Source organism: Peromyscus eremicus, chromosome 2 (genome assembly GCF_949786415.1).
Source record: "Peromyscus eremicus chromosome 2, PerEre_H2_v1, whole genome shotgun sequence".
Classification (NCBI taxonomy): domain Eukaryota; kingdom Metazoa; phylum Chordata; class Mammalia; order Rodentia; family Cricetidae; genus Peromyscus; species Peromyscus eremicus.
In genome coordinates, this window is record NC_081417.1 from 68,348,350 (window position 1) to 68,368,854 (window position 20,505).

Genomic DNA, 20,505 nt, shown 5'->3' on the forward strand with positions numbered 1-20,505 from the left:
CAAATATTTGGTCTTGTATAACAATTATTTAACTAGAAAAGCCTTAGAGAAAAGAGTATTCTTCTCTTCTCCTACATAATTTGTGGATTAAATAAACACCAATACACCTTCAGTTTCTGACTACATAGTCCAGAAAAAGAAATAAAGGTGCTAACTGATGAATGTAAGGAAGGCACTCTGTGGGGAATGAGGAGAGGAGCTATGAGAGGGAAAACTGGGGCATTTTATTGGGAGGAAGGGAGGAAGGGCAATACTGAGAAAAAGGGAGAAAAGGAAGAGGGAAAAGTAACACTGAAGATGTCTCAAAAACCAGAGGGAAACACTATTTTATGGTTACTTAAGAGTACATATACATTTATACATAAATTTTGTGTGTGTGTGTGTGTGTGTGTGTGTGTGTGTGTGTGTATGTACGCACGCACAAATGCACACATATGTGTGGTTCAAATTAAATTACACCACTTGGTGTGATGCTCCCTCCAAGAGCCATAACTATCCAACAAAAACCTAAGTGTCAGGCCTGGAGAACCTTCCTTCTAGTTGTTAGTAGGGGTAGTTGAAGAGACTCTCTAACTAACACAGGGTATTAACACTGCCCTTAGTTGCCCCTTAGAACTTGAAGGGAAGATCCCATTGCTGAAGACACAAAAACTTTGGACACAGGACTTGGAGGAATCAACCTGTAACTGACCTGAAAGCCTCCTCCCTGAGGACTTACTCTCATAATATCCAAAGGTGCTATGCAACAGCCAAAGAAGAATGAACACAATAGCCCTACCCAGTTATAAAGCCTGCAAAGCAGGCAATGACGAGCATGACAAGATATTCCCAAGGATGTAATAGTGGTACCCATTAGGGGCCAACGAAAGCTGTGTAACTGGAGTTAAGGCTGCTCAACAGGAAGGAATCCATGGCTTGTACTGAAAACCTAACCAACTACCCACAGCTGGTGAGGTCATGGAACCTAGAGAAGAACCTACTACTTCTGTTTTCCTAAACTGACTACATCCACAGAAACATGTAGCTTATCACTCATTAGAGAAGCTTCTTTTGTCAAGAGAATGAGACCATTACAGAAATCCACAACCGTTTAAAATTCAGGCAACAACTGGCCATGAGGTACCAAAGCCAGTTGATACATTTCCAATATAACCTCTAACCCTAAGGCTCAGGAAACAGAAGAAGGGACAGAAAGACTGCAAGAGCCTGAGAACTTGGGTGTCTGCTGGGGGACTGTGTCTTCTATATGACAAGGAAGCTGTACCCAAGAAATCACAACAATTTGGCTACATAAACAAGTCCTGGGCAACGATAATAACAGCTGACATTCCAACATGGATGGGGGACCTCTCGCAAGCCCCATCCCTAGATGAAGAGATAAGGCAATTCATGGCTGCTGGAAAAGGAAGAATCGATCTTCTTTAGGGATGAGGCTACTTACTAACAGGTTACTTACCAATCCCAAGTGGTCAGCCCTAAACAAATACACACTACATGGACTCAGCAGGATGAATGTGAGTGTGTGTGTATGTACATATATGTACACATGTATATGCACGAAAGAATAGTTAAAGAAGAGGTCATAAATTTGAGAGGAAGTAGAGGGATAAGCTGAGTTAGAGGGAGAAGGAGGAGGGGTAGAAATGTAAATGCACTAGTCAAGTATGATATTGTAAAAATATTGAAATTAAATGATGAGTGCGTCAAAGAAGAAATCAAAATATCCCTGGAACTAACTGAAAATGAAGCACAATACAATAAAGTCTCTGGGACATATTAAGAACAGTTCTAAGAGGGAAGTTTACAGCCCTAAGCACCTACATTAAAAAATCAGAGAGCACAAATAAATGACTTAATGATGCAACTTGAGAATTTGGAAAAACAAGAAAAAAACAAATTTAAACCCAGTAGACAGCAAGGAATGATAAAATCAAAGAAACAGAAACAAACAAAAATACAAAGAGTCAATTACTCTAAGAGCTGGTTCTCTGAGGTGATTCACAAGGTCTACAGACTCCTGGCCCACTTAACAAAACGAAAGCAAGAAATGACCCAGAAACAAACAGGGAACATTACAACAGACACCAAAGAAATACACAATATTATAAGAGAATGCTTTAAAAACTTCATTCCATTAAGATGGAAAATATGAAAGAAACAGATGAATTTCTTGATTCATCCAAAATATTAAAGTTAAATCAAGAAGAGACCAACAACCTAAACAGACCCACAACAAAGCAGTTAATTGAAATTGTAATTAAAAATTTTCCAGCTATAAAAGTCCAGGTCCAGGTGGATTCAAAACAGATATCTATCATACTTTCAAAGAACTACAACCAAGCTTTCCTAAAACTCTACAAAAAAAAAAAAAAAAGAAAGAAAGCAGTAAAAAAGAAAGAAAAAGAACTCCAAAACCTGTTCTTTAAAACCAGTATTAATCTAATAACAAAACAAAACTACAGACGTTATCCCTGATGAACAGAGATGTAAAATCCTCAATAAATACTAGCAAACTGAATACAAACACATATCAAAAAGCTTATCCACCATGATCAAGGTGGCTTTATCTTGGAAATACAGAGTTGTTTCAACATCTGTAAGTCCATAAGTATAATAAATCATATAAATGGACTTAAAGACAAAAATCACATGAGCATCTCAATAGATGCAGGCAAAAAAATTTTTGACAGAATATATTTCTTTGATTTAAAGTCCTAGAAAGAGTAGGACTGGAGGAAATATAACTCAACATAATAAAAACTATATATGACAAACCTACAGCCAATATTATCCTAAATGAAGAAAAACTAAGCTTTACTCCAAAATTAAGAATAAGACAGAGCTGTCCACTATCCCAACTACTCCTTTGCAATATAGTGCTGTAAACACTAGTTGGAGCAATTAGACAAGAAAAAGGAAATTAAAGGAGTCCAAGTGTCTGCTGGGAGATGGTATTCGCAGATGGTATAATATTATACATAAGAGATCCCAAATATTCCACCAAAAACCTTCTAGAAATAATCAACAATTTCAGAAAAGAGGCAGGGATCAAATCTTTTCTTTCTTTCTTTCTTTCTTTCTATCAGTAGCTTTTCTACACACCAACAACAAACACTGAGAAAGAGCTCATGGGCACACTTCCAATTTATAGCAGCATCAAAGATAATAAAATATCTTAGAATAAACCCAACCAAGGAGGTAAAAGACATCTACAATAAAAACTTCAAATCTCTGAAGAAAGAGATTGAGAAAGACATCCTGTTCATAGACTGGTAGAATTAATATTGCAAAAATGATCATTAATATTGTAAAAATATCCATCCTATCAAAATTCAGTGTAGCCCCAATCAAAACACCCACAACATCCTTCACAGAAATAGAAAAAAAAAAATCTTAAATTCATATGGAACCAGAAAAGACTTTGGATAGCGAAAAAAACAATCTGCTATCCCAGATCTTAAGATATATTACAGAGCCATAAAAAGAATAAAAGAACAGTATGAAACTGGCACAAAAAAAGATACGAAATCAACAGAACAAAATAGAAAGCCCAAACATCTACAACCATCTGATATTTGACAAAGAAGCACCGATATACATACACTGGAGAAAAGATGACATCTTCAACAAATGGTTTCTGGGAAAACTAGATGTCCACATTCAGAAGAATTAAATTTGACCCATATCTATAATCCTGCAGAGAAATTAGATCCAGATGTATTTAAAACCTGAAACACTAAAACTGCTAGAAGAAAGGCAGAAAGATATGGGTGAAGAAAAGGACTTTCTAAGATTGATTGATTGACTGATTGATTGATTGATTGATTTAATGTGTGAGTTCTCTATCTGTATGCACAACTTTATGCCAGAAGAGGGCATCAGATCCCACTATTGATGGTTGTTTGCCACCATGTATGTGCTGGGAATTGAACCCAGGTCCTCTGGAAGAGCAGCCAGTGCTCTTAACTGCTGAACCATCTCTCCAGCCCAAGAAAAGGGCTTTCTGAACAGAACTCCATTAGTCAAAAATTTAAGACTAACAACTGATAACTGGAACCTTGTGAAGTGAAAAGGCTTCTGTATAGCTAAGAAACAACTGAGCGAAAAAGAAACCTACAGAATGAGAATCTTTGCCAATATGCATTTCAAAGAAAATTAATAACCAGCATATACAAAAACCTCAAAAAACACAAAGGCAAGGAAACAAATGACCCAATTTAAAATGTGGAGTAGGTTTCTATAGAGAGTTCTCAATAGAAGGAATAAAAATAGCTAAGAAATACCTCAAAAAGTGTTCACCATCCTTAGCAATTAGGGCAATGTAAATTAAAACAACTCTGAGATTTCATCTCATCCCACTCAGAATGGCTAAGATCAACAACACAATTGACAATAAGTGCTGGTACAGTTGTGGAAAAAGAGGAACCTTCACTCACTGTTGGTGGGGATGCACATTAGTGCAGCCACTCTGGAAACTCGAAAAACCTAAAACGACTTCCAGACAGAAGAGCAGCAGGTTCAAAGGCTCTGAGGCAGAGACTAGCTCAGAGTATCTGGGGTGGGCTATGTAACCAGACAGCAGTGAAGCAAAAGCCCAGGCTGGAGGTGTTTCCTGCCCATGCTATACAGTGATCTTCAGAAACACTGATAATGTTCACAGTGAAACATCAAAAAAAAAAAAAAAAAAAAAACCTCACAAAAATATGAAAGCAAGGACCTGGAGCATAAGCCATCAAATAGAGAAGGTATAAGAGCAGCTACTGCAACCAGACTAATATAACTGTTAAGAGCCCCAAATAAAAGAAGACCCACTGTACAAAAGCCAAAGGTGGCTAAGATAACCTCAGAGAAGAGAGGGTCAAGGACAGAACTTCGAATCATTACATTCAGAGATAAAAAAAGAACAAAAGGAAAAAAAGGAAGTGTAAGGGGCAAACCAGAGGGACTCAATGTCAAGTGTTGACAAGAGAAAAAAGAGGGGAGGTGATGTCTCAGCCTTCAGGGAATTTGAGATTAAACTGAAGAAAATCTGCTGGGTTAGCCAATCAAGGAGTCATATTGTGACTATTCGGAGACAAGCTTTGTTAGAAGGATGGAAGTGTAAGCCAGCTTCCAAAGAGCTAAGAGTTTTTATTTGGAAGACTTTGAGAAAGTCAAGGTAACCAAGCAAAAACTAGCCTTTAAAAAAGTATAAATGAAAAGAAAGAGATGGCATTATAGCTCAAGAGATGAAAGTGGTGAGTCAGAAAAGAGAGGAATGGGATTTCGAAAACAGAAATCAGTTTCTGTAAGGGGTCAGGGTAAAACCATGAGAAATCAGGGAGAACTGATGGATCAAAGTCCCAGGGAGAGCTACAAGGACAGTTTCCAAGAATGAAGAGATCAGTCTTAGAAGGGCGAACGGTAGGGCTGGGGCTCCAGATCAGGTAGAGCACATGCTTAGCATGTAGAAGCCCTGGTTCTGATCCCCAGCAGAGGGAAGGGTGTATGGGGTTGGTGCTATTTTCAGACAAGAAAGAAATAAAGGAAGGTGGTAAAGATATGGGGATAAAGGAAGATAACAAAACCTATGCTTCTTAACTAGAAGAGAACATTCTCATCCAGTTGCGCAGACATGGGTTAGCAGTTTATCTGGCATAAGGGTCAGTGAATTGAAATCAGGGCATGAAAGAGCTCACTGTTTTTTTACCTCCTGTGTTTTTACCTACATTCTGAAACATAATATGACAAACACTTTGAGGCCCTTAGAGGATTGGCCATATGTATAACTGATTGGTGTTTTTAAAAGGATTGAGGTCATCTTTGGAGAGGACATCTTTAGAACATGGCCAAATACAACAAGAACTGAATGGGATAGCCAAGCTCACCCCCTAGCAGGCTGCTGGGTTAATATACTTACCCAAAAGCAGAAAGGAAGGCACAGTCATCATGCAAAATACTTGCTACTCTTTCAAAAACTCTGTAATTGTCTGAATCCTTCTGCTCAAAGTATCCAATGATATTTCTCTTACTGCGCTGTAAAATAAAGTATCTAATTATTTTGTGACATATATAGTTCTAAGAGCATGCTACTTCATTTATTCTTTATTCTGGAACTCAGCTCTGGTTGTGGTTCAGTTATCTGCAACTGAAGAATAACTATGAATCCAGTGATAGCATTTAATGCCTAGTCCAAAACTATCAACAATTATGCTGGGTTGAAAACAGTAATGCTACAATAAAATGTAACTATCAATTCATTAAAACTGTATTAATTCAGACTCCTCCATGGGTCCCTCACATGTCTCCACATGGTACTGCCTATGCTTACTGCATAAGACCCTGTCCACTCTCTAAAAAGGTCAGTTCTCAGGGCTGTGCTTGCAGCCAAAATATTAAGGTATGGCAGATTGTTTTGTTCAAGACAAAAAAGGAGAATTTGCTGTTTGCTCTGAAATGGCAAGCTCCCCAAGCCTAGCCATCCCTTTCTGTACCACAACCCATTCTGTATGCCTGTATAACCATTCATCACGGTCCTTTGCATCACAGGACACAGGGGCTAGGAGACAGAAATAACAAGAAAGGCTCATAGGCTCACAAGGCCTGCTGTGATGTAAGCAATAACATTCCTTCATCTCTGGCTCAGGACTCATGTTCCTCTGACAACAACCGCGAAATGGTAACTGGCTAATTTATTAACATGTCACCTGATAGCAACTGGAATAAAGACTAAACACTATAGTTTTTGCTTTGGTGTTTCGTGTGTGTGTGTGTGTGTGTGTGTGTGTGTGTGTGTGTGTGTGTTTAATTACTTAACTTACAAAGAAACAAGTTTGCTAAGTTTATCAAGAGGGGCTATTTCAAAGGGCACTAAATCATAATAGAGCTGAATAGAGACTAAAGCAGATACTCTGCAGGTGTCAACCACAGCAAACAGGCAAACTTTGGTGTGCATGCTTGATTTACTTCTGTTTATAGTTCAGGTTTCTCTTTGTACTACATTAACTCAATTAGTGCAGCTTTACTATATGTTATACATTTATCTGGAAGTTCAGCAATCATTAAGCATTTCCCTTGAGAATTAATCCCAGACAAATTCTTTCCAGTATACATATTGTCAAACACACTGCAGTAAACTGTAAGAGAACATGCAGAGTCTGCATTCATATTATGGTTTGTTTGTGTTAATTACACAGGCAATGCACATTTCATCCACCATAAGTTAACTTACATCAAGAGTGGTGACTTCATCTATACTTTGAATCTCGTGAACTGGGTTACTTTTCTGTTGCCTGATGTAGTCTGCGAGCGCTTTCACTGATCGTTGGCCCCTGTATTCTCTCTTCATCATCATTCCATTGCGAAATAATTTGAGGGTTGGGTATTTGCTTATCCTGTACCTCTGGGCTATATCAGCTAAAAGAATGCATGAAAAGAAGTTAGCTATCACTCAGTCAGGGTGAGCAGATTAGTCCAAAAGTCAGAAACATTACAATTACTTAGTGATATCTTTCCTAGTGAAAGAGAAAAGAAAATACTCAGTCATGACTTCATACTGGTTATCAGAACCAGGCTCTGGACTCACTGCCTGAGCTTAAATTCTGACGCTACTGTTTACTTACTGTTTGTGTGAACCTTAAAAGTGCATAAACTGTGATGCCCTCACTTTTCATGCTACAATAAGGATAATTTCTATTACAATAAGGTTGTTATATGAATCAAACTAGACAATGCAAAAACGCAGCATAGTAAGTATGGCAGATGGACATCTGAATAAAAAGACAGCAACAATAATTATGCCTTCACAGCATATAAGCTAGGAGGAGGGCAATAAGCAGGAAGTAAATTACATTATGCATCCCAAGGCCTTTGGAGTGCTCAGGAAGAGGCAGCAGTACTTACAATATTTGCTAAGTTAAGGCTGCATTGTTTTCTCTCTAGGATAAGCATTTAGAGAATACTAAAGGAATATTAGAGATTAAAGTTGGAGCATGAGTTCTCAAAAGAGACGGTGGATAAAAGCCAATATGTAATTTAGATCACATAATACTCGGGTAAAATCCATGGAGGATTTATAAGGAGGAAATCACAATTCATTACCAAAGCTCTTTAAATCTGAATTATTAACACAAGGTATACATATTTAACAAAGCCAATAACTGCCTGGTTTAGGAGCTGATCACTTCAAAGCAGAACCAGAAAGTCCATGAGCTACAAGCTCTTCTTGGACGGCAAACACAATGAGAGGGTGTGTTTCTGGGCCCTATGAGCAAGGAATGGATGCAATTATACTGGAGTGAGAGTGGTCCACAACAAGTACAAGCTCTAAAGATGCAGAGGCACCTTTAATAATGTAAAGAGCACAAAGTGTGGCTTAGTCACAAGAAAATGACCTTCTTGTCAAAAACACATTCCTCTCCAGCACACTACACATAACATGTGACAAATGAACATGATATATAAATACAATGGAGTTTTTAATTAAAATGCTTTTCAAACTGTATCAAACAGTTCCTCTGACTGATGAAGCAATGTTGTTGTCTAGAGAATTGAAAATATCTCTTTTAAAGTTATAATTTTCCCAAGTATCTCCTAGAGACTGGTTTAATTAAGGATGGGCACTCATAATACCAAGTACCAGGTTATTACATAAAGGAATGAAACCTCTGTATATTTCTAAAGTGAAATACTCAGCATACACTATAAAGTGAAAAAGCAGCCAGATGTGAAAGCCTAAGAAACGTGGGGGAGAAATATAAATGCATATATATATATATATATATATATATATATATATATATACATACATACATACAAACACACACATATGTATGTTCCAGCTTAAACATTTGTCCCTATTCTACCTCCAAAGGAGGAAAAAAGAAAAGAGATCAACAGTGAGAGAAACTGAGAGACCCTTTGGAAGAAATTTAGATTTCATTTCCCCCCCCCCTCCCAAGGGTTTCTCTGTGTTGTTTTGGTGCCTGTTCTGGATCGTGCTCTGTAGACCAGGCTGGCCTCAAACTCACAGAGATCCGCCTGGCTCTACCTCCTGAGTGCTGGGATTAAAGGCATGTGCCACCACCGCCCAGCTAGATTTCATTCTTACACTTTGGTTTTACAATTCTGAGGTTGAAACCATGCAAATATTTAACATGAATATAAAATGTTTAAAACATTAATACCAGTATTGTTGCTTTGAAATTTAACAGATTTTTGGTAGATAGAGTATTTGATATCAGTAAGGTCACTAAGAATCAAAAGTTTCAGCCTAAGGGAGTAAAATTTAAAACTGATAAATACTTCATTCTATTTGCCTGGACAAGAATTTTTTTGGATAAGACTTCAGAAGTATAGGCAAGAAGAGTAAAGCTAGACAAATGGGATTATCTCAAACTAAAAAGCTTCTATACAGCAAAGGAAATAGTCTTTAGAATACAGAGACAATCTATTGACTGGAAAATATCTGTAAAGTAACAATGAACAGTCAACACTTAAAGCTTTACACAGAATTCAAATAAGTATACTGCAAAAGTACAAAGAACTCAATTTAAAAATGGATAAAAGTTATCTGAAGGTACATGGGGAAAAAAGTCAACATCACTACCACCAGAGAAATGTAACTCAAACCCACAAGGAGAGGCTGAGAAACAGTATAGTGGCAGAGAACCTGTCTAGTCTAGCATGGCCCCAGCAACACACACAGGAAAGGACACAAACATCACCCACTCCAATTAGAATGACTCTTAATAAAAAGACAAAAGACAGTAAGTGTTGGTGAGGAGGTGGAAAGGGGGAACTTGTGTATTACTTTTGGTGAGAATGTAAGCGCTGGAAGAGTCATTATGGACAACAGTGTAAAGTTCCTCAGAAGATTCAAGAGAGAACATGACATGAAGAACCTGTCAGTTCTGCTGCTGGGTTATATATCCAAAGGTACAGTCAGAATGTTGTCAAGAGATCACACTCCTACGCTTGCCAAAGCAACGGTCACAACACTCAAGACTGAACCACCTAAATGCCTATGCCAGTCACTGATGAATGAAGACAGAGAGAGAGAGAGAAAGAGAGACTGCTATGCAACTATAAAAATAATGACATCTTGTCATTTGTTACAACATGAATAAACCTAGAAAGTTTAAGTGGCATGAACCAAGGACAAAACAGCATGATCTCAACCATATGTGGAATCTTAAAAAAAAAAAAAAAAAAAAAAAAAGAGGCTGCTTTTAGAAGTGTAATGACGACTGCTGGAGACCAGGGTAACTAAGAGGTCAGTGAGAAACTAAAAATGCTGCTTGTCAGAGAATACATAATCACACTTACAAGGAATAAATCCAAAGATTCTTGTACATCAAGGTAACAATAGTTAATGATGACATGCTAAAATCTGCAAATAGGGTGTGTGTGCTATGTGCTTTTTTTTTTAAATTTTTATTTTGCAATACAATTCAGTTCTACATATCAGCCACGGATTCCCTTGTTCTTCCCCCTCCCATGCTATGTGCTTTTACCATAAAAATTACAACTAAGAGAAGCTATAAATTTGTAGGTGACCTTTAACTATTCGGGTGTACATACTTCAAAACAAGTTATATACAATAAAAATATTGCTATTTATTAATTCTTAAAACTAAATAAAACCTCTTAAAGGTAGAGGAAGCAGGAGATGGACATGCCATTCTGAGATAAGGTACCTAGCCTCGTGGTAGAACATAGATAAAAATATGGATTAATTTAAGTTGTAAGAGCTAGTTAGTAACATGCCTAAGCTATCACCAGCGCATTTATAATTAATAATAAGTCTCTGTGTTGTTATTTGGGAGTGCTGCTGGGTATGTTTTTACTTCTACAGAAAATGAGAGACTGTAGATTCATTCCTAGTTGATATGGATTAGGTTTGATTGAAAAAGACCTCCTAAAAATCCTGGCTATAGATATAAAGAAATAAACCTAGAAAAACTACAAAACATGTGATGTATATTTTACCTGCTCAAACATAAAACAAAAAAAATTATCCTTGCCTAACTTGTCTACAACACATAGTCTATACTTAATGCAGATATGTATGTTACCTTTAAAAGTTTATATATTTTCAGAGCAAGGGGACCAAACACTAATGAAAACAAATGTCTCGGGTGATCCAGCATCTCAGAATGCCTTGGTTACAGCTTCCTCAAATTCTGTATCCAGAACAGCTTCAAGGCTGCTGGCTGAGATGGTCCAGCCTCATAGGCTACTCCAGCCTATACTTAACCATTACCCTAAATTTTCTCAAGGTTCCCCCAAAGATGCCAGAACCTTCAAACAGTAACACACAGTTCAGAGAAAACAACACCCACATTCCCAAAAGATTGATTGTGGATGTTTGTCATCACTTAAAGGAGTTAGTTACAAGTTGTTATTGGTCATAGTCAGGAAAAAAAGCTAAACAAAGGAGTTAAATTCAAAGATCTCTTTCTAAAAGGAAAAATGATGAGATAAAAGGGTAGATTACTGAATCTACCTTAATCCAAAACACAACTATTAATCTCAAAATATTTTACGTTGGTATGGATTTTTGTTTATTCATATAAATTTAAAGTTATTTTTGCTATACTATATGTATTTTCTACTCTTCATTGGGGTATTGTTTATGCAGTTCATTTAGAAATGTAATATATAATTAAAAAATACAGGTTAATAGCCATCTATAATAATCAAACTTGTAGTCATATTAGGTATGTTTTCAAGGTTAAACAGATATATTTAGATAGACAGATAATCTTCAAACACTTCAAAGACCTAAAGTATATGGCATTAACATGTTTAATAACCTAAGGCTTTTTATGACAGTCAGATACATCTGCTCCTGAAAGCACCACTTTACTTCAAAAGAAGATGGTGGGCATTGAAGAATCTCTGTATGGAGTTTGCTTTCTTTATGGCAAAAGGTAGCCATTTGGGAAAAAAACAAACAAACAAACAAACAACAACAAAAAAAAACTGCCCTTGCCTCAATTGCTGGCAGTATGCTGTCAAAATTAGACCAGCAGGAAGCAAAAGAAAGCAATATCAAATTTTTCCAAGACAACATAGGACAGTCCTTCAAAATTCCCTGCTTCTCAAAAATGTCTGTGAGATATACTAGGCCTGTAGGCCAAAGTTGGATGCCCCAACGTTGCAGAACTCTGGGTGACTGTTCAGGCAGCCAGATGTCCCTGTCATTAGGTAACATTACACCTTTCTGGGGTCTTTGACAGAGTTAAAGACTAATAATTAGACTTAAAAGTTTTCCTGAGTTATGATAAAAAGTAAATTAAGTATAAATTGTTTAGATTCACAAAGATAATAGAATACTGTCTCCAAATTTGCCAAATACAAATGGACTGGATAGTGTAACTGCAATTCTTACTTGATAACTACTTTTGTTGTATATAATTTTGCTATGTTAAAGCTAAAACCTTCCTTTTTAATTAGATTAAAAGGGAAAAATGCTGTAGAATAATCCTTTTTGTACACTGCGAAGATGTGTTGCTCTCATTGTTAATAAAGAGCTGATGGACAATAGCTAGGCAGGATTTCCAGGGAGAGAGGATGCTGGGAGGAGGATGGGCAGGGAGTCATGGGAGTCTTTCAAGTAGCAAGGAGATGCAGAGGAAGCAGATGAACATGCCATACTGAGATAAGGTGCTGAGCCATATGGTAGAACATAGATACAAATATGAGTTAACTGAAGTTGTAAGAGTTAGTTAGTAACAAGCCTAAGCTATTGTCTGAGCATTTATAATTAATAAGAAGTCTCTGTGTAGTTATTTGGGAGTGGGCTGGTGGGACAGAGCTGACTGGCAGTCCTGACAAAAAACTCTGCCTACAAAAGGATCTCAAACTGCCTTCAAATTTGCTATGTAGCCCAGATTAGCCTTGAACTTATAATCTGCCTGCTCGTACGCCCCATTATACCTGGGAAGGCCATAATTTCTAATGACAAACTAAAAGAAAGGTACTTGTAACATACACAAGAAACAAATGATAACACTTATGAAAAAATGCACTTTTAAAAGGACCATCAAAAATAATGAATTAGCTGGGTGGTGGTGGCACATGCCTTTAATCCCAGCACTTGGGAGGTAAAGACAGGCTGATATCTGTGAGTTTGATGCTAGTCTGGTCTACTGATAGTGTTCCAGGACAGCCAAGGCTACACAGAGAAACCTTGCCTCAACAAACCAAAAATAAATAAATAAATATCTTTTTTTGAAAAGTGAACTAAAGATATTGTTCAATTTATAAAACACAGATGAACAATAATAAAAAAAAAAGCATGCTCAGTTGTAATCAGTAAGCTATTGATTAAACTATCAAATGAAATTTTGTCCACCATATTGGTAAAAAAAAAAAAAAAAAAAAAAAAAAACAAACAAAAAAAAAAACCCTCAAAATTTAAACTCAAAGTTTCAAGCCCTGTACAAATCCTATTATGTACAACTTAAGCATAGATACAGTGTTAATAAGGTTAAATTAGGTGAGTGTCTAAGCTTCCAGCAAGGTGTCAACATTTCTTTTCTTTACTTCCCCACAAAGGATTTGGCAAAAAGGACATGTGAATGCATAAAATGAAATGACTAATCTAATAGAAAGCATTTATTTTTTCATTTGCAATCTAAGGATCAGTTTGAAAATGGTCAGTAAAAGACACTACTAGAAACAATACGTTTTCAACTTTTTAAAAAATAGTGTTTTAATTAATTCTTTGAGAATTTCATACAATGTATTTTAATCATTTTCATCCCCCTCCCCTAACTCCTCCTAGATTCTCCCTATATCCTACTACAACCAAACTTCATGTGCATGCATGGTCTCTCTTGATTTCTCCTTTTAACTTTCTAAAACTGATAAAACAATGAATGGAATGAAAACCTAATATACTAAAAAAAATAATAATAATCTGTACACAGCAGACTATAGGAAGAGAGAGAGATTCCTGAGGGTCTGAAGTCATAGTAACAGAATTTGAATGCTAGCTAGCCTGTTTGTGGTAACTGGCCAGAGAGCTATGGAGCTGGACTCTCAAAACCTTCACCTAGCAGTAACAGACCATTGTAAGAAGTACTGCAGTACTGGCACAGGCAGCAAGAGCCTGTTTCTATACTCAGTCATTATAACTGTTGGGCTGCCTTAAAAATACGGTTATGAAGAGAAAAACTAGTATCTGGAGACTATCAGGAGACTGGTCAATGAATTCATTCTCGAACAACATGCCAGCAGGTATGCTGCACAATGAGGTAACTTTTAATTATTAAGAAGCAAAACCTTTAAAATTACATTGATCAGTAATTTCAAGCATAAAGGTGACTTTTTATATGCTTTGGCCAAAAGTGATTTTAAGATAATTACAGCATGACATTTTGACAATGTAACAAAGAATGACTTAAGGGGTATAATAAATGGTTTTTAAAAATTAACTGGATAGATCAAATGTTAAAATGGGTGTCAGAGGAATTAGAAATATCAAGAGGTTAACAACTTCCTGATTGGAAAATTAGCATGTACTTTGTTTCAGTGGTCACTAACTTTTCCTTGACGGACTCTTCCTCCCTCCCTCACAAACACCCAATAGGGTTCCAAATGGGGAAACTGTGTCATGTCCTTGCCTTATCCATGGCCCTCTATTATTATCCACAGAGTCAGTCCAAGGAGGCAGATGGTTTCAACAGGAAATTATCACTGTTCAAAATCCAGGAGAAGGACTACTGCTGTTTCCATACCTCTTCCTCTTCTTAAACCATGGTTCCCTAAAACAAACATTCTCCCCCAAGACACACCATCAAAATAAAACCCTAAACAGAAAAATTCAAAATGACCTTGAATCTTGCAGCTTACCTAGAACTTGGGCTCCCCAGGTAATGCAGAAAGCCAGCAAAACTGAAACTACAGCTAGTCACTCCTCATAGTGCTAAGAAGCAATAACAGCGGTGGGTGAATGTACGTGACTGTTTTCTTTATAGTTGCTTACTTTCCAACTATTTTTACCCTGACCAACAAAATTCTGTCCTATTCATATGAGTCATTTATGCTTTTGCACTCTTTATGCAAGATTTATGTACAGCTCTAATAAAAGCTTCTTAATTTCAAGTAAGCAAGATTCAAGTAGCATTGGAAGACGATAAGAGTAACTCAGGTATATGGTAGCATACTGTCTAATTCAAGGACAAAGAACTTTCCAAGAAATGCTAATGGGAGGTTGGATGGTTCTGCACTGACCAACAAACATGAGCGTCCATTCTTAATGCCATACAGACTCTAGCCACTGGAGGTCAGCAGAGAACCTCGTCCCACCAGGGGCAGACAGGACCTTCCAGATTCAAGGCAGCATTTACACCAGAAGGATGAATTCTATTCCCACACTCTCAAATGAGGAGACTCTAGGTGACATGTGATCATATTCCACAGTGGAGGCAAGGGTATGTTTGACATGTGCATACATGTACACACATGCATGTATAAAGTATGAGTGAATGACAAAAACTTTTGGAAAATAAACTAAAGAGAATCCCTTGCAATCCAGCCACCACTCTTAACCATTTCTAGCCTCTATAGAAAAACCACTATTGATATTTTAGATTCTATCTTGCTGACTTTGAATAAAACCCATTTAACTAGCAGTGACATATTTCAATTGAGAACAAAGTGAATTCTTAGGTTGGTCAAACAGGAAAGTGTTGACATAAAACTTATGTACATCCATTGGGTTTGAGCACCTTGCAGGATAAAGGGCTGAGTAAAACTTCCTTAATACTGGCAATACTCTCAATGTGTGGAGTCAGTCACTGTGTGGAAACATGTAAAAGCCCAATCAGTTGACAAATGAGGCACAAGAGATTGTGAATGAATTTTCCTTCCTGTAACACACACACTAATTTCTGCATGTGAAGATAAAATTGTTCCTTATAATCAGTGATGAGCTGGTACTTATGTGTACCGTTGGGAGAACTGAAATAATCTACTTAAAGGACTAAACAGTGTTTTGTTAGATGCTGGCTACTGGTAGGCATCAATCATTTTCTCATCTATTCAGTAACTACAAGTGAACAACTATACCTGCTGGGTTTCAGTGCTGGGAAAGACCACTACAGAGATAAGGTCCATATTCTTACAGGACTCACATTTTACTTCATTTATTTGATTGAGACAATGTCTCGCTATTTCCTAGGCTGGCCTGGAATTCCTGATCCAGACAAAACTGGCCTTGAAACTCAGAGATTCACCAGCCTTCGCCTCCCAAATGCTGAGGTTCAATGTAAACAACAACACAACCAGCCTTGTATTTTATTACTGTCGTTGCTATCACCATTACTGATGTAACTACTTCCATTACAACTTCTGTTTCCATGGGCCAAACTCTTAGAAGAGCCTTAAGAGCCTTAACATCCCTAACATATAGCATCCACACCAGAAACATGTTGCAGTTTGCCCCTCAGTGCAATATAAGAAGCTAAGACTCCTGCCACCCTGTCTAAGGGATAAACAATAGCATATATCCCAATCAAGTCTTCCAGACTGAGAAGGAAGAGGGTAACTGTCAGAATGATGGCAAAAAAATGACCTGACATCCCACGCTTAGGCAGGACTAGTAAGGATACCTGTTCTTCTGTCAGCTCTGGAAAAAAACAGCTGGGACTAAGCACAATTTCTGTCTCTTTTTTAGTAGCCATGTGTTGTTGTCGGTTTACTCTTTTTTTGGGGGGTAGGGGGTGCCACCCAGCTCCCAAGTAATTCACACACAGAGGCTTATTCTTACTTATGAATCCCTGGCCTTAGCTTGGCTTAGTTTCTTGCCAGCTTTCCTTAAAGTAACTTATCCTATCTACCTTTTGCCTCTGGGCTTTTCCTGTTCTCTTATTTCTGTATTTCTTATTTCTTACTCCATTGCTGGTTGTGTAGCTGGGTGGCTGGCCCCTGATGTCCTCCTCCTTCTCTGGCTCCTTCCTTCTCCCAGTTTTCTCCTTCTATATTTTCTCTCTGCCTGCCAGCCCCGCCTATCCTTTCTCCTGCCTTGCTACTGGCCAGTTCTTTATTAAACCATCAGGTGTTTTACACAAGCACAGTAACATAGCTTCACAGAGTTAAACAAATTCAATATAAACAAAAGCAACACACCTTAAAATATTCTACTACATTTTCCCCTTTTGTCTAAATAAAAATAAAGGTTTTTAACTTTAACATAGTAAGACTATATACAATAACAATTATCAAGTAAGGATTACATTCACAATATTCTGTCCATTTGCAGTTAGCATATTCAAAGAAAGTAATGCATTATCTATACTATCTTCATGAATCCAAAATTTTATACCTAACTTACTTTCTATCATAACTAAGGAAAACTGCAACTATAACTATTTAGTCTTCAACTCCAAAGACCCAGAAGGATGTTAATATTGCCTAACAGACACATCTGGCTGCCTGAACAGTCACCCAAAATTCCTCTACAACATTGGAGAATCCATCTTCAGCATACAGGCCTAGAGCATCTGGCAGACTTTTCTATGAAGCAGGAATTTTGGACTGTCCTGCCTTGTTTTTGGCAAAGTTTGTCACTTTCCTGTGTGTCTTGCAGAATATCTGACAGACTGTTCTGTGAAGTAGGAATTGCGAAGGACTGCTCTGCCTTGTTTTGACAAAGTTCAACAGTCTTTTTCCTGTGTGTGTAGCAAGTCCAGTCTGCTAGCACATTGTCAGCAGTCAAAGGCAAGAACAGTTTCTTTGCCTAGGGGCTAACCTTGCCACAGTAAAAGCAAACCCCATAAGGAGTTTCTACAATGTCCATCATCTTCTCTGAAGTAAATTGGTGCTGCTAGGGGCAAATGTGTCTCATTGTCATGAAAAATCTTAAGTTAACAAAACATTTTAAATGCCATATTCTATAGATCTTTGAAGTTATTTGAAGACCATCTATCTAAAATATACCTATTTAACCTAGAAACTATACCTAACATATCTACAAATTTGATTGTTATAAATGACTAACCACTAATCTGTTTCCCAATTATGCTATACAGTTTATAATAACAGCTTTCAAAAACTAGAATTTTACCTTATATTTTTAAATAAACTGCACAGGTACAATACTTTAAACAAGAATAGAAACATATATATAATATGTTGTAACAAAAATAACCTTAAATTTTTAGCAATATACAAAAATCTTTTAAACAAAAGTAGAAACATATACAGTGTAACAAAAATAACTTTAAACTTGTATCAATATTCTGTATTCCCCTAAATAATAACAAACATCCATAACCCACCAAATAACCAAAAGCCACACACACACCCCCAACTCTTAGGAATGTGGGTGTAGTTTTCTCCATCCTTCTTCATGTTGTCTGCAGATGAAGTATCTTTAGGGTCCCAGAGAGAAAATTTTGAGATTAATGACCAAGTCCTAGGAAGACCAGCCGTAACCTTTGCTGATAGATATCACCTGTCAAGTTTCAAGATGTCTTGCCTGATCAAATCTGATCCCTATTAACCCTGAAGGAATCCACAGTCTCTCATCTCCTGTGGAAACAAAACTCCAAAGCATTTTTGATTGCCATTTGACAAATATATTTTTTGACTTTTTAAGTTGAGGCATTCTTTTTTTTTTTTTTTTTTTTTTTTTTTGGTTTTTCGAGACAGGGTTTCTCTGTGTAGCTTAGCGCCTTTCCTGGATCTCGCTCTGTAGACCAGGCTGGCCTTGAACTCACAAAGATCCGCCTGCCTCTGCCTCCCGAGTGCTGGGATTAAAGGCGTGCGCCACCACCGCCCGGCCCAAGTTAAGGCATTCTTAAAGTATACAGGCTGATTTATTTCAACAGTCCCTCTTTCAATTCTAGGTCTCTTTGCAGCTATCCTTTGCTTTTCAACAATCAAAAAATTCAAAATCAACACAACATATAGGATCTGTGTATTTCCCATCTTATGTGGCTTTTTTCTTTTATATTACTTTTACTCTCTCTTTGAAGACATTATTTTTAAAGTATTCAATTCTTTCTGTAACTATACCCTTTTTCTTAAGTCTACATACATTGTTAAACACACTATAACCTGGTTAGAGGTTTTTTTCCATCTGGATCTTTTTTACTGTGTATCTCTAGTCTTTTCTGACCACAGGAGCAAACTTTAGCCTGCTAAGGTACATCTGGATTCTCTGCTTACAGCTCTCAGCTGGCTCTGTCCGCTTCTCGGTCATGAAGGCCAAGCGTGAAACTTGAGGCCGGTCAGAGGTTTGTCTGACCAGGAACTGCATTCAGCCTTCCTATAGCTCTAGAGTGCCAATGCTTGCACTGGGGCAGACATTTTTACTTAGTTTTTGTTTCTACTTAATGTACTAGCTGCTCAAAGGCTCTGTAACCCGCAGAAACTGTCCAGCCAAAACTCTTAAAGGAGCCCCATCCCTTTTAGTTGTTGTTCAGCTTTCTCTCAGGCTCTAGCTGGATATTCGAGCCCCAAGTTGATACGCCAAATTGTTGTCCTTTTTTAAATTGTTGATGCCTTTTAAGCCACAGCTATCTGAATCAGCAAATGCAACTCCACAGCAGTTAGATGTTGAGGCCACGCAACTATCAGCGTTGAGGCCACAAGGGCCGGAGCCAGAGGGAAAGCTGCTCCCTCCGGCTCCAACTTTTGCAAAGCTATGAAGGGAACTTAACTAAACCTCTCTCCCTCTAAAGAACTCAAGATCCAAAGGTTAAGGTGGAATTCTGCTCCTCAGGGAGGCTGACTAGCAAGTAGCTCACCTCTCCTTGCTGGCATCCCCCCAAAAGACCCTCAGGCTTCTCCTCACCCCTCCTTATAAACCCTTCTCCACCTGGCTCCTCCCTACCACTTCCTGTCAGCCAGTTGCTGACAGGCTCCTGACCACAGGTGAATTTTATTTAACCAAACACATCTTTGCATCATTAAACAAATGTTCCAGAGCATAAACAAAAGTAAAACACTTTGAAATAATACTCCACAACAGCCGTGATTTCACTTTCCTTTTTCTTTCCCTGTTCTCCTTATAGTCCATCCACTCCCTACAATGAGTACAGCAAATGGAGAATTTTAGGACCTAGAGGCAAAGTACAAGCTTTACTTGGGAGTTCTATAAAACTGAAATAGTTGGTGAGCTTACTTATGAAAATCCAGCTTCATCTACTATACTTCTCAGCTGTACGATTAGGAGACCAGAGGGGCGATGAGCAAGGCTATGTGCAGTTTACACATAGTTGAAACAGAAGTGCTGACCAGGTGGAACTGACTTCTTTCCTCCTCTACTTCCCAGGTTCTCAGCACTAAAGTGAACTTTTCATACAACAGCCTTACTAAGAAGGGCACATAAAGAAGTGAGGGAAAGGCAGAGCAGAGCTGTCTGAGATGCAGCAGGTGGGAGAGGAAACAGAAGGAAATACAGGCAGCTCATAGAAATATGCACTGAGATGAATTTTCCAGAAAACCAACAAAACGGCATTAAGAGATTTCTTAACCTGTTTTAAGGGACGAGTAGGAGCAGTGCCTTCC

At 37.7% G+C, this 20,505-nt stretch overlaps 1 protein-coding gene across 1 annotated transcript in view; it reads right to left on the reverse strand.

Moving 5' to 3' along the window:
• The window catches only part of Erp44 (endoplasmic reticulum protein 44), a 56,902-nt gene that overhangs the window by 22,106 nt on the left and 14,291 nt on the right, over window positions 1-20,505 (reverse strand). The window contains exons 4-5 of the mRNA XM_059254331.1: window positions 7,211-7,395; window positions 5,900-6,015 (exon numbers count right to left, since the gene is read on the reverse strand). Coding sequence (XP_059110314.1) covers window positions 5,900-6,015; window positions 7,211-7,395 — 301 coding nt within the window. The remainder of the gene's footprint in view (window positions 1-5,899; window positions 6,016-7,210; window positions 7,396-20,505) is intronic.